This window comes from Ammospiza caudacuta, chromosome 38 (genome assembly GCF_027887145.1).
Source record: "Ammospiza caudacuta isolate bAmmCau1 chromosome 38, bAmmCau1.pri, whole genome shotgun sequence".
NCBI lineage: Eukaryota > Metazoa > Chordata > Aves > Passeriformes > Passerellidae > Ammospiza > Ammospiza caudacuta.
Window position 1 is genome coordinate 486,327 of NC_080630.1, and position 23,770 is coordinate 510,096.

General features: G+C 50.4%; 1 protein-coding gene across 1 annotated transcript; it reads right to left on the reverse strand.

The window, feature by feature from the left end:
* TMEM145 (transmembrane protein 145) lies at positions 1-23,720 on the reverse strand. The gene is made up of 16 exons (XM_058823109.1): positions 23,711-23,720; positions 20,795-20,835; positions 17,709-17,783; positions 16,847-16,924; positions 15,939-16,025; positions 15,242-15,343; positions 14,028-14,112; positions 12,903-12,974; positions 12,262-12,330; positions 10,760-10,840; positions 9,225-9,303; positions 8,330-8,423; positions 5,528-5,700; positions 3,623-3,743; positions 3,096-3,299; positions 1-208 (listed from the first exon to the last, which is right to left on the reverse strand). Exons 1-16 carry the CDS (start codon positions 23,718-23,720, stop codon positions 68-70), a joined length of 1,512 nt encoding a protein of 503 aa, XP_058679092.1. The 3' UTR covers positions 1-67.
* Between the last annotated feature and the right edge of the window lie 50 nt (positions 23,721-23,770).

Consider the following 23,770-nt stretch of genomic DNA (forward strand, 5'->3'; position numbering starts at 1 on the left):
CCCCGGTCCCATTTTAGGACAGAATTTTGGGGTCCCCCGGGTCCCATTTTGGGTCAGAATTTGGGGGTCACAGGAGCCGCCCCCCCCCCGAGTGGACGCTGAAATATTCGGGGCCCCCCCCGTGGGGGAGGGGCGCCTTGGGTGGGGGCGGGGCGGCCGCGGCCCCTCCCCCTCCCCCCGCCGGGGTCTCCTCCACCTGCGGCCGCACCTGGGGGGGGGAGGGGCCGATTTGGGGGCGATTTTTGGGGTCCCCCCACCCCCGAACCCCAAATCTGGAGAATTCCCCCCAAAATTTCAGCTCCCCCCAGCCTAAAACCCAAAACTTCCCAATTTCCCCCCAATTTTTGGGGTTTTCCTCCAGTTTTGGGGTCCCCCCCCACCCCTGGAGCCCCAAATTTTGGGGTTTCCCTCCCCCTCACATTTTTCCCATTTTCCCCCCAATTTTTCAATTCTTTTCCCATTTTTTCCCATTTTCCCCCCAATTTTTCAATTCTTTTCCCATTTTTCCCATTTTCCCCCCAATTTTTCAATTCTTTTCCCATTTTTTTCCCATTTTCCCCCAATTTTTCAATTTTTTCTCATTTTTTCCCATTTTTCCCCCAATTTTTCAATTTTTTCCCTTTTTTCCCATTTTCCCCCCAATTTTTCAATTCTTTTCCCATTTTTCCCATTTTCCCCCAATTTTTCAATTCTTTTCCCATTTTTTCCCATTTTCCCCCCAATTTTTCAATTCTTTTCCCATTTTTCCCATTTTCCCCCAATTTTTCAATTCTTTTCCCGGTTTTTCCCATTTTCCCCCCAATTTTCGGGATTTTCTCCCCATTTTTGGGGGGGATTTTCCACCGTTTGTTGCAGGATTTCTCCCAATTGTTTCCCCAATTTCCCAAATTTTGGGATTTTTTTCCCTTTTTTTCCATTTTTTCTCTATTTTCCCCCCATTTTTTTGCTATTTTCCCCCAGTTTTTTGCTATTTTTTCCCCTTTTTCTTGCCTTTTTTTTTTTTTTGCTATTTTTTCCCATTTTTTCGCTGTTTTTTCCACCTTTTTTGCCATTTTTTTGCCATTTTTTCCCCTTTTTTCCCCCATTTCTTTGCTAATTTTTCCTCATTTTCAGGTTTTTTCCTCAATTTTTTGGTATTTTTTCCCTATTTTTTCGGGGCTTTTTTCCCCATTTTTTTGCCCTTTTTTTCCCCATTTTTTCGTCTTTTTCCCCATTTTTTGCTATTTTCTCCCCATTTTTCGGGGGTTTTTTTCCCCCATTTTTGGGTATTTTTTCCCCATTTTCTGGGATATTTTCCACGCTTTTTTTGGCTTTTTTCCCCATTTATTTGGTATTTTATCCCCATTTTTTTTCCTCATTTTTCGTTTTTTTTCCCCCCATTTTTGGGTATTTTTTCCCCATTTTCTGGGATATTTCCCACGCTTTTTTTGGGGTTTTTTTTCCCTTTTTTTTGGGTATTTTTTCCCCATTTTTTTCTCATTTTTCAGGGGTCTTTTCCCCCATTTTTTGCTAATTTCCCCCCATTTTTCTGGGATATTTTTTGCTATTTTTCCCCATTTTCCGTTTTTTTCCCTTTTTTTTTGCATTTTTTCCCAAACTTGGTGTTTTTTCCCCATTTTCTGGGATATTTTCCACAATTTTTTTTTAGTTTTTTTTCCCTTTTTTTTTTGGTATTTTTTCCCCATTTTTTTTCCTCATTTTTCGGGGTTTTTTCCCCCCATTTTTTGCTATTTTTTCCCATTTTTTGGGTTTTTTTTCCCCATTTTTTGGTATTTTTTTCCCCATTTTCTGGGATATTTTCCACGCTTTTTTTTTTTAGTTTTTTTTCCCATTTTTTTTGGTATTTTTCCCCCCATTTTTTTCCCCATTTTTGGGTATTTTTTCCCCATTTTCTGGGATATTTTCCACGCATTTTTTGGCTTTTTTCCCCATTTATTTGGTATTTTTTCCCCATTTTTTTCTCATTTTTCACGGGTATTTTTCCCCCATTTTTTGCTAATTTCCCCCCATTTTCTGGGATATTTTTTGCTATTTTTTCCCATTTTTCGGGGTTTTTTTTCCCCCATTTTTTTTGCCTTTTTTTTCCCCATTTTTTTGGTTTTTTTCCCATTTTTCGGGGTTTATGTTTCCCCATTTTTGGGTATTTTTTTCCCCATTTTCTGGGATATTTTCCACGCTTTTTTTTGTTTTTTCCCCCTTTTTTTTTTGCTATTTTTCCCCATTTTCCGTATTTTTTTCCCTTTTTTTTTCTCATTTTTCCGGGGTAATTCTTCCCCCCATTTTTTGTTATTTTCCCTCCATTTTTCTGGGATATTTTTTGCTATTTTTTCTCATTTTCGGGGATTTTTTTCCCCCATTTTTTTTCCCTTTTTTTGCCCCATTTTTTTGCCCTTTTTTCCCCCCATTTTTTGGTTTTTTTCCCATCTTTCGGGGTTTATTTTTCCCCATTTTCTGGGATATTTTCCACGCTTTTTTTGGTTTTTTTCCCCTTTTTTTTTTTTGCAATTTTTTCCCCATTTTCCGTTTTTTTCCCGTTTTTTTGCGTTTTTTCCCGAACTTGGTGGTTTTTCCCCATTTTCTGGGGTATTTTCCACGCTTTTTATTTTTATTTTTCTTCCCCATTTTTTTGGTATTTTTTCCCCATTTTTTTTCTCATTTTTCGGGGTTTTTTCCCCCCCATTTTTCCCCCATTTTTGGGTGTTTTTCCCCCATTTTCTGGGATATTTTCCACTCTTTTTTTAGTTTTTTTCCCCTTTTTTTTTGATATTTTTCCCCTTTTTTTTTTCCTCATTTTTCGGGGGTATTTCCCCCCATTTTTCTGGGATGTTTTTTGCTATTTTTTCCCCATTTTTTTTCCTCATTTTTCGGGGGTATTTTTCCCCCATTTTTTGCTAATTTCCCGCCATTTTTCTGGGCTATTTTTTGCAATTTTTCCCCCAATTTCCGTATTTTTCCCTTTTTTTTGCGTTTTTCCCTAACTCGGTGTTTTCCCCCCATTTTTCTGGGCTGTTTTTTGCAATTTTTCCCCATTTTCCGTATTTTTCCCGTTTTTTTTGCGTTTTTCCCGAACTCGCTGTTTTCCGCCCCAGACTCACGGCGGGGGCCCCGCGCGGGGGGATGAGGAAGAGCTCGGTGAAGTTGGGGACGCTGTCGCTGATGAAGGTCACGTTCCCGAACCCCCCCGCGGCGAACTTGGGAGTGGTCGCGCCCGCCACGCCCCCTCGGGGGGCGGAGCCAATCTGCGACGTCCTCACGTGGAACGGGAAATTCTTATTGGCTGCCGAGGGACGCGTCAGCACCTGGGGGCGGGGCCGGAGCGGGAAAATCGGGAATTTTTGGGGGGGTTTTGAGAGGAAAATTGGGGATTTTGGGGGCGGGAAATTGGGATTTCGGGAAAAAATGGGATTTTTGGGCGTGGGTTTGGGGGAAAATTGGGGATTTTGAGGGAGTTTTTGAGGGAAAATTGGGGATTTTGGGGGTGAAAATTGGGGCTTTTGGGGGTGAAAATTGGGGATTTTGGGGGGTTTTTGAGGGAAAATTGGGGATTTTGGGGGAGGTTTGGGGCTGGGGTGAATTGGGGATTTTGGGGGTTCGGGGGAATTTGGGGAGGGGTCTCTCTCACCAGGAAGACGCCGTGCGCGTACAGGTGCGTCCCCAGCTGGATCCCGTTCACGATTTTCTCCCGAGCCCATTTGGGGATCCCAAAGTTGGCCACGAGAGCCGAAACCGGCACGGCCAAAAACCTGAGGGGAGACCCCGAAAATCCCAAAAAATCACCCCAAAAGACTGCTCAGGGGAGACCCCGAAAATCCCCAAAATTACCCCAAAAAACCGCCCAGGTGAGACCCTGAAAATCCCCAAAGTTACCCCAAAAAAACATCTCAAGTGAGACCCCAAAAACCTGAGGGGAGACCCCGAAAATCCCCAAAGTTACCCCAAAAATCCGCCCAGGTGAGACCCCAAAAACCTGAGGGGAGACCCCGAAAATCCCCAAAGTCACCCCAAAAAACTGCTCAGGGGAGGCCCCAAAAATCCCCAAAATTACCCCAAAAAACTGCTCGGGTGAGACCCTGAAAATCCCCAAAGTTACCCCAAAAAACCTGAGGGGAGACCCCGAAAATCCCAAAAATTACCCCAAAAAAACCTGAGGGGAGACCCCAAAAAAAACGCCCAGGGGAGACCCCAAAAATCCCCAAAAATTACCCCAAAAAACTGCTCAGGGGAGACCCTGAAAATCCCCAAAGTTACCCCAAAAAAACCTGAGGGGAGACCCCAAAACTCCCCAAAGTTCCCCCATAAAAACCTGAGGGGAGACCCCAAAAATCCCCAAAATTACCCCAAAAAAAACCTGAGGGGAGACCCCGAAAATCCCCAAAGTCACCCCAAAAAAAACCTGAGGGGAGACCCCGAAAATCCCCAAAGTCACCCCAAAAAAACATCTCAAGTGAGACCCCAAAAACCTGAGGGGAGACCCCGAAACTCCCCAGGTGAGACCCCAACCCGATTTTCACCGTTTTTCCCCCAATTTTCACCGATTTTCACCAATTTTTGCCAAATTTTCTCCCAATTTTTGCTGTTTTCCCCCAAATCCCCCCAGCTGTGCCCAAATCCCCCCAATTTCCACCGATTTTCCCCCAATTTTCGCTGTTTTCCCCCAATTTCCCCCAAATTTTCACCAATTTCTCCCAATTTTCCCCAATTTTCCCCCGATTTTCCCCAGACTTTCCCAATTTCCCCCTCCAGCTGTGCCCAGCTGTGCCCAAACCCCCCAATTTTCACCCATTTCCCTCAAATTTTCGACGATTTTCCCCAAATTTTCGCTGTTTTCCCCCAAATTTTCGCTGTTTTCCCCCAATTCCCCCAAATTTTCACCGATTTCTCCCAATTTTCCCCCAATTTTCCCCCGATTTTCCCCAGATTTTCCCCAATTTTCCCCCTCCAGCTGTGCCCAGGTGTGCCCAGCTCCCCAAACCCCCCAATTTTCGCCCATTTCCCTCAAATTTTCGCCGATTTTCCCCGAATTTTTGCCGTTTTTCCCCAAATTTTCACCATTTTCCCCCAATTCCCCCAAATTTTCACCCATATTTCCCAATTTTCCCCCAATTTCCCCAAATTTTCACCAATTTCTCCCAATTTTCCCCCAATTTTCCCCAGACTTTCCCAATTTCCCCCTCCAGCTGTGCCCAGCTCCCCAAACTCTCCAATTTTCACCCATTTCCCTCAAATTTTCGCCGATTTTCCCCAAATTTTCGCCATTTCCCCCAATTCCCCCAAATTTTCACCGATTTCTCCCAATTTCCCCCCAATTTTGCCCCAGATTTTCCCCAATTTCCCCCTCCAGCTGTGCCCAGCTGTGCCCAAACCCCCCAATTTTCACCCATTTCCCTCAAATTTTTGCCGTTTTTCTCCAAATTTTCACCGATTTTCCCCAAATTTTCGCCGTTTTTCCCCAAATTTTCGCCGTTTTTCCCCGAATTTTGGCCGTTTTTCCCCGAATTTTGTCCGTTTTGCCCCCAGGTGCCCGCACCAGAAGGCGTAGGCGCCCAGGAAGGGCAGGTAGAAGGGGCGGCGCTCGGGCACGGCGCTGAGCGTGGCGCCCACGGCGGCGCAGAACCAGGCGAAGGCCCCGAACTGCAGCGCGATCAAACCGTAACCCGCCGGCGACTCGTACGTGTACAGCACCTGGCCCGGGTCAAAAAACTGCAAAAAACCACACCAAAATAGGCCTGGGATGTGCACAAACCAGCCCCAAAATATCTCCAAAAATCCCCCAAAAAAGCTCCAAAAAATCCCCCAAATATACCCCAAATATCCCCAAGATATCTCCCAAAATCCCCCAAAATATCCCCAAAATTTCTCCAAAAAATCTCCAAATATCCCCCAAAATATCCACAAAATATCTCCAAAAAATCCTCCGGAAAATGCCCCAAAAAATGCCCCAAATATCCCCAAAATATCCCCAAAATATCTCCAAAAAAATCTCCAAAAATCCCCCAAATTATCCACAAAATATCTCCAAAATATCTCCAAAAAATCCCCCCAAAAATCTCCAAAATATCTCCAAAAAATCCTCCGGAAAATGCCCCAAAAAATCTCCAAAAAATGCCCCAAATTATCCACAAAATATCCCCAAAATATCTCCAAAAAATCTCCAAAAATCCCCCAAAATATCCAAAAAAATGCCCCCAAAGTGCCCCGAACTGCAGCGCGATCAAACCGTAACCCGCGGGCGACTCGTACGTGTACAGCACCTGGCCCGGGTCAAAAAACTGCAAAAAACCACACCAAAATAGGCCTGGGATAGCCTCAAAATATCCCCAAAATATCTCCAAAAATCCCCCAAAAAAGCTCCAAAAAATCCCCCAAATATCCCCAAAATATCCCCGAGATATCTCCAAAATAATCCCAAAATATCCCCAAGATATCTCCAAAAAAATCTCCAAAAATCCCCCAAAATATCCACAAAATATCGCCAAGATATCTCCCCAAAATCTCCCCAAAATATCTCCAAAAAATCCTCCAGAAAATGCCCCCAAAATCCCCAAAATATCTCCAAAATATCTCCAAAAATCCCCCAAAATATCCCCAAAATAGCTCCAAAAAATCCCCCAGAAAAATGCCCCAAAATATCTCCAAAAAATCCCAAAAAACCCGGCCAAAATATCTCAAAAAAAATCTCCAAAATAATCCCAAAATATCCCCAAAATATCTCCACAAAAATCTCCAAAAATTCCCCAAAATATCCACAAAATATCTCCAAAAAATCTCCAAAAAATCCCCCAAAATATCCCCCAAAAAATCTCCAAAAAACCCCAAAATATCCCCAAGATATCTCCAAAAATCTCCCAAAATAATCCCAAAATATCCCCCAAAATATCTCCAAAATATCTCCAAAAAACCGCCCAGAAAATCCCCCAAAATATCCCCAAAATACCCCCAAAATATCTCCAAAAAATCTCCAAAAATCCCCCAAAATATCTCCAAAAAATCTCCCAAAATAATCCCAAAATATCCCCCAAAATATCTCCAAAAAATCTCCAAAATATCCCCCAAAATATCCCCAAAAGATCTCCAAAAATCCCCCAAAATATCTCCAAAATAGCTCCAAAAATCCCCCAAATATCCCCAAAACATCTCCAAAAAAATCTCCAAAAAAATCTCCAAAATATCTCCAAAAAATCCCCCAGAAAAATCACCCAGAAAAATGCCCCAAAATATCTCCAAAATAATCCCAAAAAATCTCCAAAAATTCTCCAAAAATCCCCCAAAATATCTCGAAAACATCCCCCAAAATAATCCCAAAACATCCCCCAAAATATCCCCCAAATATCTCAAAAAAAATCTCCAAAATATCTCCAAAAAATCTCCAAAAATCCCCCAAAATATCCCCAAAATATTTCCAAAAAATCCCCCAGAAAATGCCCCAAAAATCCCCAAAATATCTCCAAAATATCTCCAAAAAAATCTCCAAAAATCCCCCAAAATATCCCCAAAATATCTCCAAAAAATCTCCCAAAATAATCCCAAAATATCCCCCAAAATATCCCCCAAATATCTCCAAAAAAATCTCCAAAAATCCCCCAAAATCTCCCCAAAAAATCCCCCAAAAAATCCCCCAAAAAATCCCCAAAATAATCCCAAAATTTTCGGGTAAATTTTGTGGATTTTGGTGCATTTCAGGGTAAATTTTGGGGATTTTGAGGTGAATTTTGGGGATATTTGGGGGGAATTTTGGGATAAATTTGGGGTGAATTTTGGTTTTTTTGTGGGGCATTTTTGGGGTGAATTTGGGGTGAATTTTGGGGATTTTTGGGGCTATTTGGGGGAATTTTGGGGTGAATTCTGGGGATTTTGAGGGGCATTTTTGGGGCTATTTGGGGTGAATTTTGGGGTGAATTTTGGTTTTTTGGGGGGCATTTTTGGGGCTATTTTGGGTGGATTTTTGGGGTTATTTGGGGTGAATTTTGGGGTGAATTTTGATTTTTTTGGGGGGCATTTTTGGGGCTATTTTGGGGGAATTTTGGGGTGATTTTTGGGGCTATTTGGGGTGAATTTTGGGGTGAATTTTGGGGACTTTGAGGGGGATTTTTGGGGCTATTTGGGTGAATTTTGGGGTGAATTTTGTTTTTTTGGGGGGCATTTTTGGGGCTATTTGGGGGAATTTTGGGGTGAATTTTGGGGACTTTGAGGGGGATTTTTGGGGGTATTGGGGTGAATTTTGGGGAGAATTTTGGGGACTTTGAGGGGGATTTTTGGAGTTATTTGGGGTGAATTTTGGGGGAATTTTGGGGTGAATTTTGGGGTGAATTTGGGCTGCTCGGGGTCTGACCTGCGCCTCGTAGGTGAGCAGGGCGATGTGGGCGATGCTGTACAGCGTCATGTAGACGGACAGACGGACGGAGCCGCCCGGGCTGATGCGGCCCCTGAGGGAGCACAGAGTGACCCCGAGTGACCTCTGACCCCTCAGTGACCCCTCAGTGACCCCTCAGTGACCCCAACCCCAAAAATCCCCAAAAATCCCCAAATATTCCCAAACAATCCCCCCAAAATCACAAACCCCAAAAATGGCCCAGAATGACCCCGAGTGACCCCGAATGACCCCGAGTGACCCCGAGTGACCCCGAGTGACCCCTGAGTGACCCCGAGTGACCCTGAGTGACCCCTGAGTGACCCTGAGTGACCCCTGAGTGACCTTGAGTGACCCCTGAGTGACCCCTGAGTGACCCCGAGTGACCCCAACCCCAAAAATCCCCCCCAAAATCCCCAAAATCTCAAAAAAATCTCAAAAAAATCCCCCCAAAATTCCCCAAAAATCCCAAGAAATGCCCCAAAATGACCCCGAGTGACCCTGAGTGACCCCAAACCCAAAAATTCACCAAACCCCCCCCAAATTTTTTTTAAACCCCCCCAAAAAAATCTCAAAAAAAAAAAAAAATCCCCCCAAAAAATGCAAAAAGAAAAAAGAAAAAAAATCCTCCAAAAAGATCCCCAAAAAATCCCCAAAATGCCCCAAAAATGGCCCAAAATGACACCAAGTGACCCCTGTGTGACCCCTGTGTGACCCCAAACCCCAAAATCTCACAATAATCTGCAAAAAATAAAAAAAAAATCCCCAAAAAATAAAAAAAAATTGTCAAAAAATGCTAAAAATGAAAAAATCACAAAAAATCCCCCAAATGACCCCGAGTGACCCCCGGGTGACCCCCGGGTGACCTTTGACCCACCTGGTGACGGTGAAGCCCTTGCCCAGCAGGATCAGCATCAGGAGGAAGATGAGGAAGCTGATGGAGAACAGGAGCTTCCCTGGGGGGGCAAAGATCCCCCCAAAATCCCCCCGGCAATTCCCAAAATATCCCCAAAATCCACCCAAAAATCCCCCCCAGAAATTCCCAAAATATCCCCAAAAATATCCCCAAAAATATCCCCAAAAATATCCCCCAAAATCCCCCCGGCAATTCCCAAAGCCGGCCCAGAAATCCCCCCCAAAATCCACCCAAAAATCCCCAAAATATCCCCAAAAAACCACCCAAAAATATCCCCCAAAATCCACCCAAAAATCCCCAAAATATCCCCAAAAAACCACCCAAAAATATCCCCCAAAATCCCCCCCAAAATTCCCAAAATAGCCCCAGAAATCCACCCAAAAATCCCCCCCAAAATCCCCAAAATAGCCCAAAAATATCCCCCAAAATTCCCCCAAAAAATCCCAAAGCAGCCCCAGAAATCCCCCCCAAAATCCCCCCCAAAATATTCCCAAAACAGCCCCAAAATCCCCCCAAAAATTCCCAAAAATCCCCCCAAAAATCCAGCAAAAAATTCCCAAATAGCCCCAAAATCCCCCCAGCAATTCCCAAAGCAGCCCCAAAATCCCCCCAAAAATCCCCCCAAAATTCCCCCAAAAATTCCCCCAAAAATTCCCAAATATCCCCAAAATCCACCCAAAAATCCCCCCAAAAATCCCCCCAAAAATTCCCAAAATAGCCCCAAAATACCCCAAAAATATTCCTTTAAATTCACCTAAAAATTCCCAAAACAGCCCCAAAAATCCCCCCCAAAATCCCCCCCAAAATCCCCCCAAAATCCCCCCAAAAATTTCACCCGAATTTCACCAAATTTTCACCCAAATTTCACCGAAATTTCACCCACATTTCACTGAAATTTCACCAAATTTTCACCCAAATTTCACTGGAATTTCACTGGAATTTCACCGAATCTTCACCCAAATGTCAATGAATTTTCGCCCAAATTTCACTGAAATTTCACCCAAATTTCACCGAATCTTCACCCAAATTTTCACCCAGATTTCACTGAGATTTCACCCAAATTTCACCGAATTTTCACCCAAATATCACTGAAATTTCATCGAATTTTCACCCAAATTTCACTGACATTTCACCCAATTTCACTGAATTTTCACCCAAATTTCACCAAATTTTCGTCCAAATGTCAGTGAAATTTCACCAAATTTTCACCCAAATTTCACCGAATTTTCACCCGAATTTTCACCCAAATTTCACCAAATTTTTACCCAAATTTCACTGAAATTTCACCCAATTTCACTGAATTTTCGCTGAAATTTCACTGAAATTTCACCCGAATTTCACTGAAATTTCACCCAAATTTCACCGAATTTTCACCCAAATCTCACCGAATTTTTGCCGAAATTTCACCGAATTTTCACCCGAATATTCACCAAATTTCACCGAATTTTCCCCAATTTCCCCCAAATTCCGATTTTTGCCCAAATCCTCGCGCGTACCCGTGAGTTTGAGGGCGCCGTGCCCGACCCCGTCGCAGCCGTACTGCCCCCAATAGACGCAGCTCAGGAGCAGGCTCACAACTGGGGAGGGGGCACAAAAGGAGGTGAGACCCCTCCCCAAATTCCCCCCGAGACCCCAGACCCAATTCAACCAAAAAAACCCCGAAATTCCCCCCAAAAAAACCCCAAAATTCGCCCCAAAAACCCCAAAATTTGCCCCAAAATCCCCAAATTCCCACCCCCAAAATTGGGGAGGGGGCTCCAAAAGGGGAGGGAGGGTGGGGTGAGACCCCTCCCCAAAATGCCCCCGAGACCCCAGACCCAATTCAACCAAAAAATCCCCGAAATCCCCCCCCCAAAAAACCCCAAAATTCGCCCCAGAAACGTCAAAATTTGCCCCAAACCCCCCAAAATTTGCCCCCAAAATCCCCAAATTCCACCCTGCGGATCCTCCTGGAATTTGGGGAGGGGGCGTCAAAATGGGGGGGAGGGTGGGGTGAGACCCCTCCCCAAATTCCCCCCGAGACCCCAGACCCAATTCAACTGAAAAACCCCTGAAATCCCCCCCAAAAAACCCCAAAATTCGCCCCAAAACCGTCAAAATTCACTTCAAAGACGTCAAAATTTGCCCCCTAAAATCCCCAAATTCCCACCCCCCAAAACTGGGGAGGGGGCGTCAAAATGGGGAGGGGGAGAGGGGGTGAGACCCCTCCCCAAATTCCCCCCGAGACCCCAGACCCAATTCAACCGAAAAAGCCCCGAAATCCCCCCCAAAAAACCCCAAAATTCGCCCCAAAATCCCCAAATTCCCACCCCCAAAATTGGGGAGGGGGCTCCAAAAGGGGGGGAGGGGGGGTGAGACCCCTCCCCAAATTCCCCCCGAGACCCCAGACCCAAATGAACCCTCTCAAACCCCCTGAAGCCCCCAGACCCAATTGCAGCCCCCAGCCCCAATTGAAGCCCCCAGACCCAATTGAAGCCCCCAGACCCAATTCCTTCCCAAAGCCCCCAGCCCCAATTGCAGCCCCCAGACCCAACCGAAGCCCCCAGACCCAATTGCAGCCCCCAGACCCAAATCCCTCCCAAAGCCCCCAGACCCAATTGCAGCCCCCAGCCCCAATTGCAGCCCCCAGACCCAAATCCCTCCCAAAGCCCCCAGACCCAATTGCAGCCCCCAGCCCCAATTTCCCCCCCAGACCCAATCGAAGCCCCCAGCCCCAATTGAAGCCCCCAGACTCAATCGAAGCCCCCAGACCCAATTGCAGCCCCCAGACCCAATTGCAGCCCCCAGACCCAAATCCCTCCCAAAGCCCCCAGCCCCAACCGAAGCCCCCAGCCCCAATCGAAGCCCCCAGCCCCAATCGAAGCCCCCAGCCCCAATTGCAGCCCCCAGACCCAATTGAAGCCCCCAGCCCCAATCGAAGCCCCCAGCCCCAATCGAAGCCCCCAGCCCCAATTGCAGCCCCCAGACCCAATTGAAGCCCCCAGACCCAATTGCTCACCCTCCAGGCCGGCGGCCGCCATGAACATCTTGTAGGTCGTGTGGAGCAGCTGCCGCCCCTTGAGCCGGTCTGAGGAGACCCCAGACCCAAATTCACCCCGGGACCCCAGACCCAAATTCACCCCGAGACCCCAGACCCAAAAAAACCCCCGAGATTTTACAGCTCAAAAAGCTCCAAAAAGGCACAAAAGAGCCCAAAAAACGCCCCCAAAACCCCAAATGTTGGGCCTTGAGACCCCTCCCCAAATTCCCCTCGGGACCCCAGACCCAAATTCACCCCGAGACCCCAGACCCAAATTCACCCCGAGACCCCTCCCCTAAAAAACCCCAAAAAGAGCCAAAAAAAAATCCCCAAAAAATCCCCAAAACCCCCAAATTTTGGGCCTTGAGACCCCTCCCCAAATTCCCCCTGGCTCAGAGACCCCTCCCCAAATTCCCCCCGAGACCCCAGACCCAAATTCCTGAGACCCCTCCCCCCCCAAAACCCCGAGATTTTAGAGCTCAAAAAGCCCAAAAATTCCCCAAAAAATCCCCCCAAAATCCCCAAATTTTGGGCCTTGAGACCCCTCCCCAAATTCCCCCCGGGCCCAGAGACCCCTCCCCAAATTCCCCCCGAGACCCCAGACCCAATTGGGCGCTCACAGCCGCAGTAGCAGGAGAGGAGGAAGATGAGGCTGAAGATGAGCAGGAAGGTGATGTCGGTCTCCAGGATCCCTGCAGGGGCGGGAATTGGGTCTGGGGGCTTCGGGAGACCCCTCCCCAAATGAACGGAGACCCCTCCCCAAATTAAGGGAGCGGCCAGAAAAAAACCCGGAGTTTTTAGAGCCCGGAAAAGGCCAAAAAAAGGGGAAAAAAAAATCGGAATTTTTGGGGTGAGACCCCTCCCCAAATTAACCCTGGGACCCCTCCCCAAATTAACCCTGGGACCCCTCCCCAAATTAACCCGGAGACCCCTCCCCAAAAATTCCGGAGTTTTTTGGCCTCCAAAAGCCCCAAAAGAAACAAAAAAAAAGGCCCAAAGTGGCAGCAATGAAGCCCCCAGACCCAAATTGGAGCCCCCAGACCCAATTGAAGCCCCCAGACCCAAATTGAAGCCCCCAGACCCAAATTGAAGCCCAAAGAAATAAAAAGAATCCAAATAAACCCGCCCAAAAAAAAACCCCAAAAATCCCAAATAAAGCCCCCCAAAAAAACCCCAGAGAAGCCCCCAGACCCAATTGAAGCCCCCAGACCCAAATTGAAGCCCCCAGACCCAAATAGGACCCCAAAAAAGCACCAAACAAACCCAAAAAACTCCCCAAAAAGCCCCAAAATCCCCCCAAAAAAACCCAAAAATCCCCAAATTGGAGCCCCCAGACCCAAATTGAAGCCCCCAGACCCAAATTGGAGCCCCCAGACCCAATTGAAGCCCCCAGACCCAAATAAAGCCCCAAAAATCCTCAAATAAACCCCAAATAGACCCCCCAAAATCCCCCAAAAAACCCCCAAAAATCCCCCCAAAAAACCCCAAAATCCCCAAATTGAAGCCCCCAGCCCCAAATTTGAAGCCCCCAGACCCAATCTGAAGCCCCCAGACCCAAATAAACCACAAAAAAATCCCCCAAAAATCCAAATTAACCTCAAAAAAAACCCCAAAAACCCCAAAATCCCCCCAAAAAACCCCCAAAAAATCCCCAAATTTGAAGCCCCCAGCCCCAAATTGAAGCCCCCAGCCCCAATTGAAGCCCCCAGCCCCAATTGAAGCCCCCAGCCCCAATTGGCGCGCACCGAACTCGTCGGCCGAGAAGTGGCGCGTCCAGAAGGAGTCGCCGTTGGTCAGAACCATCTCGTACTCCAGCTCCAGCCCGCCGCCCTTTTGGGGCAAAATCCGCTCATTTTGGGGCTTTTGGGGATTTTTGGGGTTTTTATAATTTTGGGGATCTTTTGGGGTTTTTTTGGGGGGGGGTTTGTGGCGTTTTTTGGGGTTTTTTTTGGGTTTATTTTGATTTTTTTGGCTTTTTTTGGTGGATTTTAGGGAGGTTTTTCGGGAGGTTTTTGGGGGTTTTTGGTGAAGTTTTGGGGTTTTTGGGATTTTGGGATTTTTGTGCATTTTTGGGGATTTTTTTGGGGTTTATTTTGATTTTTTTGGCCTTTTCTTGGTGGATTTTAGGGAGATTTTTTCTGGAGGTTTTTGAGGGTTTTTTTGGCGAAGTTTTGGGGTTTTTGGGATTTTGGGATTTTTGGGGGATTTTTAGGGATTTTTTGGATTTTTTTGTGCATTTTTGGGGCTTTTTTTGGGGTTATTTTGATTTTTTTGGCCTTTTTTTGGTGGATTTTTGGGAGGTTTTTCGGGGTTTTTTTGGTGAAGTTTTGGGGTTTTTGGGGGTGATTTTGGGGTGATTTTTGGGGTTTTTGGGGTCACTCACCCCACACTTGCTGAGCACTCCCGCACCGAGCTTTGGGGTGGATTTTGGGGTGGATTTTGGGGTATTTTGGGGTATTTTTACGGGGTTTTTGGGGGTTTTAGGGTGATTTTTGGGGTTTTTAAGGTGATTTTGGGGTTTTTGGGGGTGATTTTGGGGTGATTTTGGGGTTTTTGGGCTGATTTTGGGGTGATTTTTGGGGTTTTTGTGTCACTCACCCCACACTTGTTGAGCGCCACGTACCACCAGCGCTCCCGCACCGAGCTTTGGGCTGGATTTTGGGGTGGATTTTGGGATATTTTGGGGTATTTTGGGGTATTTTTACGGGGTTTTTTGGGTTTTTGGGCTGATTTTGGGCTGATTTTGGGGTGATTTTTGGGGTTTTTGGTCACTCACCCCACACTTGCTGAGCGCCACGTACCACCAGCGCTCCCGCACCGAGCTTTGGGATTTTGGGATATTTTGGGGCACTTTGGGGTATTTTTACGGGGTTTTGGGGGTTTTTGGGCGGATTTTGGGGTGATTTTGGGGTTTTTAGGGTGATTTTGGGGTGATTTTTGGGGTTTTTGTGTCACTCACCCCACACTTGCTGAGCGCCACGTACCACCAGCGCTCCCGCACCGAGCGGAAGCTGCGGCCGCTGGAGCAGCTCAGGACCCTCCCCGAGACCCCCGGGAGCACCTGGGCAGAGACCCCAGACCCAAAATTCACAAACCTGGGACCCCCCCCCAGGGACCCCTCCCCAAAAAAAAAAAACCCCGGAGGTTTCAGATCTTAAAATGCCCCAAAAAGCCCCAAAAACGCCCCAAAAGAGTAAAACAAAAAAAAGCCCCAAAAGCGCCAAGAAAAATGTCCGGAAAAAGCCCCAAAAAAGCCACAGAAAACCCCCAAATGTTGAGAGCTGGGACCCCTCCCCAAATTGCCCCAGATCCCTGAGACCCCTCCCCAAAATATCCCAAGACTCCCAAGACCCCTCCTCAAAAAATCAGAGGTTTTGGACCTTAAAATCACCCAAAAAAAAACCCCAAAAAAGCCCCGTAAAAGCCCCAAAAAACCCCAAATTTTGACAGCTGCGACCCCTCCCCAAATTCCCTGAGACCCCTCCCCAAAATATCCCCGGACCCCTGAGATCCCTCCCCAAATTCCCCAAATTTTCAGGTCCCCAAAACCCCCAAAAAAGCCCCAAAACCCCCAAATTTTCGAGCCGAGACCCCTCCCCAAATTGTCCGGGACCCCTCCCCGAATTGCCCGGGAAGCCCCCAGACCCAATTCGCACCTGGCAGCCGGACCAGGCGTACTGCGTGGTCAGGTTGATCACCTGGTTGTTCTCGGGCCGGATCACCGACTCCTTGGCCAGGCAGTCCTGGAGACCCCTCCCCAAATTAACCCCCCGAGAGACCCCTCCCCAAATCAACCCCAAAATCACAGAGACCCCTCCCCAAAAAACCCGAATTTTCAGACCCCAAAAAAGCCCCAAAAGAGCCCAAAACCTCCAAAGTTTGGGACTTGAGACCCCTCCCCAAATCAACCCCAAAATCACAGAGACCCCTCCCCAAATTAACCCCCCCCGAGAGACCCCTCCCCAAAAAAACCCGAATTTTCAGACCCCAAAAAAGCCCCAAAAGAGCCCAAAACCTCCAAGGTTTGAGACTTGAGACCCCTCCCCAAATTAACCCCAAAATCACAGAGACCCCTCCCCAAATTAACCCCCCGAGAGACCCCTCCTCAAATTAACCCCAAAATCACAGAGACCCCTCCCCAAAAAACCCGAATTTTCAGACCCCAAAAAAGCCCCAAAAGAGCCCAAAACCTCCAAAGTTTGGGACTTGAGACCCCTCCCCAAATTAACCCCGAGACCCCTCCCCAAATTAACCCCCCCCGACAGACCCCTCCCCAAATTCACCAGCCCCAAAGCCCCCAGACCCAAATACTCCCAAGGCCCCCAGCCCCAAATGAAGCCCCCAGACTCAAATAAAGACCCAAGCCTCCAATGAAGCCCCCAGCCCCAACTGAAGCCCCCAGACCCAATTCATACCTTGCCCCCCCTCCTGTAGACCGCGGGCCATTGGGAGGGGTCCCAAAAGCCCCCAGCCCCAAATACCCCCCAAAGCCCCCAGACTCAAAATCCCCCAGACTCCCCCAAAGCCCCCAGCCCCAACTGAAGCCCCCAGACCCAATTCTCACCTTGCCCCCCCTCCTGTAGACCGCGGGCCATTGGGAGGGGTCGTCGAAGTAGAGCAGAATGTTCTGGCAGCACTTGGCCTGAAGGGGAATTGGGGCTGGGGGCTTCAATGGGGGCTGGGGGCTTCAGTTGGGGCTGGGGGCTTCAATTGGGGCTGGGGGCTTCCGTTGGGGCTGGGGGCTCTCAATTGGGGCTGGGGGCTTCCTTTGGGGCTGGGGGCTTTGGGAGCTATTTGGGGCTGGGGGCTTCTTTTGGGGCTGGGGGCTTCCTTTGGGGCTGGGGGCTCTCAATTGGGGCTGGGGGCTTCCTTTGGGGCTGGGGGCTTCTTTTGGGGCTGGGGGCTTCAGTTGGGGCTGGGGGCTTCCTTTGGGGCTGGGGGCTTTGGGGGTTATTTGGGGCTGGGGGCTTCCATTGGGGCTGGGGGCTCTCAATTGGGGCTGGGGGCTTTGGGAGGGATTTGGGGCTGGGGGGTATTTGGGGCTGGGGGCTTCCTTTGGGGCTGGGGGCTTCAATTGGGGCTGGGGGCTTTGGGGGTTATTTGGGGCTGGGGGTTTCCATTGGGGCTGGGGGCGCTGGGGGATATTTGGGGCTGGGGGCTTCATTTGAGGCTGGGTGAATATTTGGGTCTGGGGGCGTTGGGGGATATTTAGGGGGGTGATTTGGGTCTGGGGGCTTTGGGGGATATTTAGGGGGGTGATTTGGGTCTGGGGGCTTTGGGGGATATTTAGGGGGGTGATTTGGGTCTGGGGGCGTTGGGGGGTATTTAGGGGGGTGATTTGGGTCTGGGGGCTTTGGGGGATATTTAGGGGGGGTGATTTGGGTCTGGGGGCTCCCCCCGCGCCCCCTCCCCAAATTCCCGCTGACCTCGGGGTAGCGGAAGTGAAAATCCAGGCGGCCGAAATCGGAGAGGAAACAGAAACGGGTCAGGAACACCCAGTCCTGCATGGAGAGACCCCAGACCCAATTCAGGGAGACCCCAGACCCAATTCAGGAATGGAGACCCCAGACCCAAATAACCCCAGGAAACAGAAACGGGTCAGGAACACCCAGTCCTGCATGGGGGGAGACCCCAGACCCAATTCGGGAACACCCAGTCCTGAATGGGGGGAGACCCCAGACCCAATTCGGGAACACCCAGTCCTGAATGGGGGGAGACCCCAGACCCAATTCATGGAGACCCCAGACCCAATTCAGAGACAGAGACCCCAGACCCAATTCAGGGGGACCCCAGACCCAATTCAGGAACACCCAGTCCTGAATGGAGACCCCAGACCCAATTCAGAGAGACCCCAGACCCAAATACCCCCAGGAAACAGAAACGGGTCAGGAATACCCAGTCCTGCATGGAGAGACCCCAGACCCAATTCAGAGAGACCCCAGACCCAATTCAGGAACACCCAGTCCTGCATGGGGGGAGACCCCAGACCCAATTCAGAGAGACCCCAGACCCAATTCAGGAACACCCAGTCCTGCATGGAGAGACCCCAGACCCAATTCAGAGAGACCCCAGACCCAATTCAGGAACACCCAGTCCTGCATGGAGAGACCCCAGACCCAATTCAGAGAGACCCCAGACCCAATTCAGGAATGGAGACCCCAGACCCAAATAACCCCAGGAAACAGAAACGGGTCAGGAACACCCAGTCCTGCATGGGGGGAGACCCCAGACCCAATTCGGGAACACCCAGTCCTGAATGGGGGGAGACCCCAGACCCAATTCATGGAGACCCCAGACCCAATTCAGAGACAGAGACCCCAGACCCAATTCAGGGGGACCCCAGACCCAATTCAGGAACACCCAGTCCTGAATGGAGACCCCAGACCCAATTCAGAGAGACCCCAGACCCAAATACCCCCAGGAAACAGAAACGGGTCAGGAACACCCAGTCCTGCATGGAGAGACCCCAGACCCAAATGGAGACCCCACCCAGAGACCCCAGACCCAATTCAGGGATGGAGACCCCAGACCCAATTCAGGAACACCCAGTCCTGCAGAGACCCCAGACCCAATTCAGAGAGACCCCAGACCCAATTCAGGGATGGAGACCCCAGACCCAATTCAGAGAGACCCCAGATCCAATTCAGGGATGGAGACCCCAGCCCCAGGAAACAGAAACGGCTCAGGAACACCCAGTCCTGCATGGAGACCCCAGACCCAATTCAGAGAGACCCCAGACCCAATTCAGGAACACCCAGTCCTGCATGGAGAGACCCCAGACCCAATTCAGAGAGACCCCAGACCCAATTCAGGAACACCCAGTCCTGCATGGAGACCCCAGACCCAATTCAGGGAGACCCCAGACCCAATTCAGGAACACCCAGTCCTGCATGGAGAGACCCCAGACCCAATTCAGAGAGACCCCAGACCCAAATACCCCCAGGAAACAGAAACGGGTCAGGAACACCCAGTCCTGAATGGAGACCCCAGACCCAATTCAGGGAGACCCCAGACCCAATTCAGGGGGACCCCAGAGCCAAATGGAGACCGCACCCAGAGACCCCAGACCCAAATTAAGACCCCAGACCCAAATTGAAACCCCAGACCAAATTGAGACCCCAGACCCAAATGGAGACCCCAGACCCAAATTCTCCCCCCAAGACCCCCCCAGATCCCACTCAAGCCCCCCAAAACCCCCCCCCAAAACCCCCCCGGAGCCCCCAGACCCAAATCCCACCCGAGACCCCTCCCCAAACCCCGCGGTTGCCATGGCAACGGCCGCGCGCCGCGTTCCCATGGCAACCGGGGCAGATTATTTGGGTCGGGGGTCCCGAACTGCCCCGGGACCCCCCAGGGACCCCCCAAAAACCGAGGAGGGGGTGGGCGTGAACTGGGGGGGGTCCGGTGTAATTTGGGGAGGGGTCCCGATGGAAATGGGGGTGTCCGATATAAATGGGGGGGGGTCCGGGTGTAATTTGGGGAGGGGTCCCGATGGAAATGGGGGGGGGGGTCCGGTGAATTTTGGGGGTCCCGTTATAAATTTGGGGAGGGGTCCCGATGGAAATGGGGGGGTCCGACATAAATGGGGGGGGTGTCCGGTGTAATTTGGGGAGGGGTCCCGATGGAAATGGGGGGGTCCGATATAAATGTGGGGGGGGGTCCGGTGTAATTTGGGGAGGGGTCCCGATGGAAATGGGGGTGTCCGATATAAATGGGGGGGGGGGTCCGGGTGTAATTTGGGGAGGGGTCCCGATGGAAATGGGGGTGTCCGATATAAATGGGGGGGGGTCCGGGTGTAATTTGGGGAGGGGTCCCGATGGAAATGGGGGGGGGTCCGGTGAATTTTGGAGGGGGTCCCGTTATAAATTTGGGGAGGGGTCCCGATGGAAATCGGGGTGTCCGATATAAATGGGGGGGGTCCCGTTATAAATTTGGGGAGGGGTCCCGATGGAAATGGGGGGGTCCAGGTGTAATTTGAGGAGGGGTCCCGATGGAAATGGGGGTGTCCGATATAAATGGGGGGGGTCCGGTGTAATTTGGGGAGGGGTCCCGATGGAAATGGGAGGGTCCGGTGTAATTTGGGGAGGGGTCCCGATGGAAATGGGGGGTCCAGGTGTAATTTGGGGAGGGGTCCCGATGGAATTGGGGGGGGTCCGGTGAATTTTGGGGGTCCCGTTATAAATTTGGGGAGGGGTCCCGATGGAAATTGGGGTCCGGTGAATTTTGTGGGGGGTCCGGGTGTAATTTGGGGAGGGGTCCCGATGGAAATGGGGGGGTCCGGTGAATTTTGGAGGGGGTCCCGTTATAAATTTGGGGAGGGGTCTCTCCCTCTCAATATCCCCGGTATCACCGCTACAAAATTAAATTAAATTAAATTAAATTAAATTAAATTAAACTAAATTAAATTAATTCCGCTTAAACCAATCAATCCCCCCGAGCCCCCCACCCAGCCCGGTGTCCCCCAAAGACCCCCCCCCACCCCCGAAGCCCCCTCCCCAAATTCCCCGCTGACCTCCTTGGTGCTGATGCGGCCCCGCACGTATTTGGGGGCGCCTCCCGCGGGCAGCAGCAGCAGCAGCAGCGGCAGCAGCGCCGGGGACCCCCAAAGCCGGGACCCCCCCGGGACCCCCAAACCCGCGGCGACCCCCGGGAGCCCCCCCGGGACCCCCAAACCCGCGGGGACCCCCAAAAACGGGACCCCCCCCCCCCCCCGGCCGCAGCCCCATCGATCGCTGCCCGCGCTGGCCACGCCCACTGCGACACGGCCACGCCCACCGGGGGCGGGGCCGGGGCGGGGCTTGAGGGGGTTTGGGGGGGGTTCGTGGGATTTTGGACAATTTTGGGGTGATTCGCAACGATTTTTGGGTGATTTTTGGTGGGTTTTCGGGGATTTGGGGGGTGATTTGGGGGGGATTTGGGGGGATTTTTAAGGGGTCTTGAGAGGTTGTGGGAGGTTCGTGGGATTTTGGGGTGATTTTGGGGTGATTTGGGAGATTTTGGGGTGATTCGCAACGATTTTGGGGGGGTTTTGGGGGATTTGGGGGATTTGGGGGGCGATTTTGGAGGGATTTTTAAGGGGTCTTGAGAGGTTGTGGGAGGTTCGTGGGATTTTGGGGTGATTTTGGGGGGATTTGGGAGATTTTGGGGAATATTGGGGCGATTTTTGGGGGATTTTAGGGGGATTTGGGGGGATTTTAAGGGGTCCTGAGAGGTTGTGGGAGATTCGTGGGATTTTGGGGTGATTTGGGAGATTTTGGGAGATATTGGGGCGATTTTTGGGGGATTTTAGGGGGATTGGGGGCGGTTGGGGGCGATTTGGGGGGGATTTGGGGGGATTTTTAAGCGGTCCTGAGAGGTTGTGGGAGGTTCGTGGGATTTTGGGGTGATTTTGGGGGATTTGGGAGATTTTGGGAGATATTGGGGTGATTTTTGGGGGATCTTAGGGGTTTTGGGGGATTTGGGGGGCGATTTTGGGGGGATTTGGGGGGTCTTTTAAGGGGTCTTGAGAGGTTGTGGGAGTTTCGTGGGATTTTGGGGTGATTTTGGGGGATTTGGGAGATTTTGGGCGATATTGGGGTGATTTTTGGGGGATTTTAGGGGGATTGGGGGATTTGGGGGGCGATTTTGGGGGGGATTTGGGGGGATTTTTAAGGGGTCTTGAGAGGTTTTGGGGGCTTCGTGGGAGTTTAGGCAATTTTGGGGTGATTTGGAACGATTTTGGGGCGATTTTTGGGGATTTTCTTGGGGTTTTGGGTGATTTTGTGGGATTTGGGGAGATTTTGGGAGGATTTTACGGGGATTTGGGGGGGGATTTTGGGGTCTTCCGGAGTTTTTGAGGAGTTGGGGGGCTCCGAGTCAGTTTTGGGGGGGTTCAGGAGATTTTGAGCAATTTTGAGGTGATTTTGGGCAATTTTGAGGTGATTTTGGGGTGATTTGGAGTAATTTGGGGAGGTTTTAGGGGATTTTGGGGCTCCTGAGTCGGTTTTGTGGGGTTGAAGAGATTCTGGGCAATTTTGTGGTGATTTGGAACAATTTTTGGCAGATTTGGAGCAGTTTTGGCGTGGTATTAGGGTGATTTTGGGCAATTTAGGGGGATTTTGGCCAATTTAGGGGGATTTTGGGGGTTATGAGAGGTTTTGGGTGTTCGTGGGTCGGTTTTGAGGGGATTTAGGAGTTTTGAGCAATTTTGGGGTTGATTTGGAAGAATTTTTGGGTGGTTTTGGGGTTATTTTGAAGGACTTTGGGGAGAATTTCGCATTTTTTACCTCAAAAATCCCGAATTTCCCTCAGGCCTCGCCCACACCGATTCGATAGCCACGCCCCCTCTGTGACCACGCCCACATATTTACATAACCGCGCCCATATAAATTCCCGCCCAATTTGCCTCCTGTTTTGGCCCCGCCCCCTCCCCCCGCCGCCGCCTCTGGAGCCGCCGCCAGCGGGTGAGGGGGGGAGGGGCCGCGCCTATCGCGGCTCTATCGCGGCTCTATCGCGACTTTATCGCCGCTTCCCGGCGCTTCGCGGAGCTCCCGCAGCGGCCCCGCCGAGGCCTCGCTGCTTCGCGGGGCCTGGCAGAGCCCGTGAGGCCTGCGGGACCCTTGCGGGCCCGGTGTGGGGAGGTGGGACTGAGGGGACGCGGGAATCGTGAGGGAATGAGGGGGTTTTGGGAGGTCGTGAGGGGATCGTGAGGGGATGAGGGGGTTTTAGGCATGCTGAGGGGTTGGTGAGGGGCCATGAGGAGTTTTGGGGGTCGTGAGGGGATTGTGAGGGGATGAGGAAGTTTTAGGGATGCTGAGGGGCCTTGAGGGGATTGTGAGGGAATAAAGGGCTTTTGGGGGGTGCTGAGGGGATCGTGAGGGGATTGAGAGGATTTTAGGCGGTTTTGGGGGGTCGTGAGGGGTTGAGGGGCTTTTAGGGGTGCTGGGGGGGTGGTGAGGGGTCATGAGGAGTTTCGGGGGTCGTGAGGGGATGAGGGGCTTTTAGGGGATGCTGAGGGGGTCGTGAGGGGATCGTGAGGGGATGAGAAGGTTTTAGGGGTTCATGAGGAGATTGAGGAGGTTTTGGGGGGTCCTGAGGGCATTTTAGGAGGTTCTAGGGGATTCTGAGGGGATCGTGAGGGATTTTGGGAGGTCCTGAGTGGATCATGAGGAGATTTTGGGGATACTGAGGGGATTTGGGGGTTCTAGGGAGGCTTCAGCATCCCAGGAGTGTAATCTGGAGCTTCCCGTTAAACTTTAGGGGTTTTTGGAGGGGTTTTGGGGGGTTTGGAGGTTTTTTGGGGTGTTTGAGGACGTCCTTGTGGGATTTTGGGGTTTCTTTAGGATCTGGGATCCCCTATGAGCTTCGGACCATCTTTAGCACCTCCCGCTCCCATTTCCCCTCCTTTTAACCCCAAATTTTCTCCTCCAGCTCCGTCCCCCGCCCCAACCTGGAACCATGGGGGTCCCCGGGGCGCTGCCGGCGCTGCTTTTGGGGCTGTTTTGGGGTT

Bases quoted from the DNA above. Each gene is read 5' to 3' on its own strand.
- TMEM145 (XM_058823109.1), bottom strand. The intron at 16,026-16,846 runs GTGAGAATTGGG...AGGGGTCTCCAG, and splicing joins TCTACAGGAGGGGGGGCAAG to GACTGCCTGGCCAAGGAGTC. The intron at 3,300-3,622 runs GTGAGAGAGACC...CCCCGCCCCCAG, and splicing joins ACGCGCACGGCGTCTTCCTG to GTGCTGACGCGTCCCTCGGC.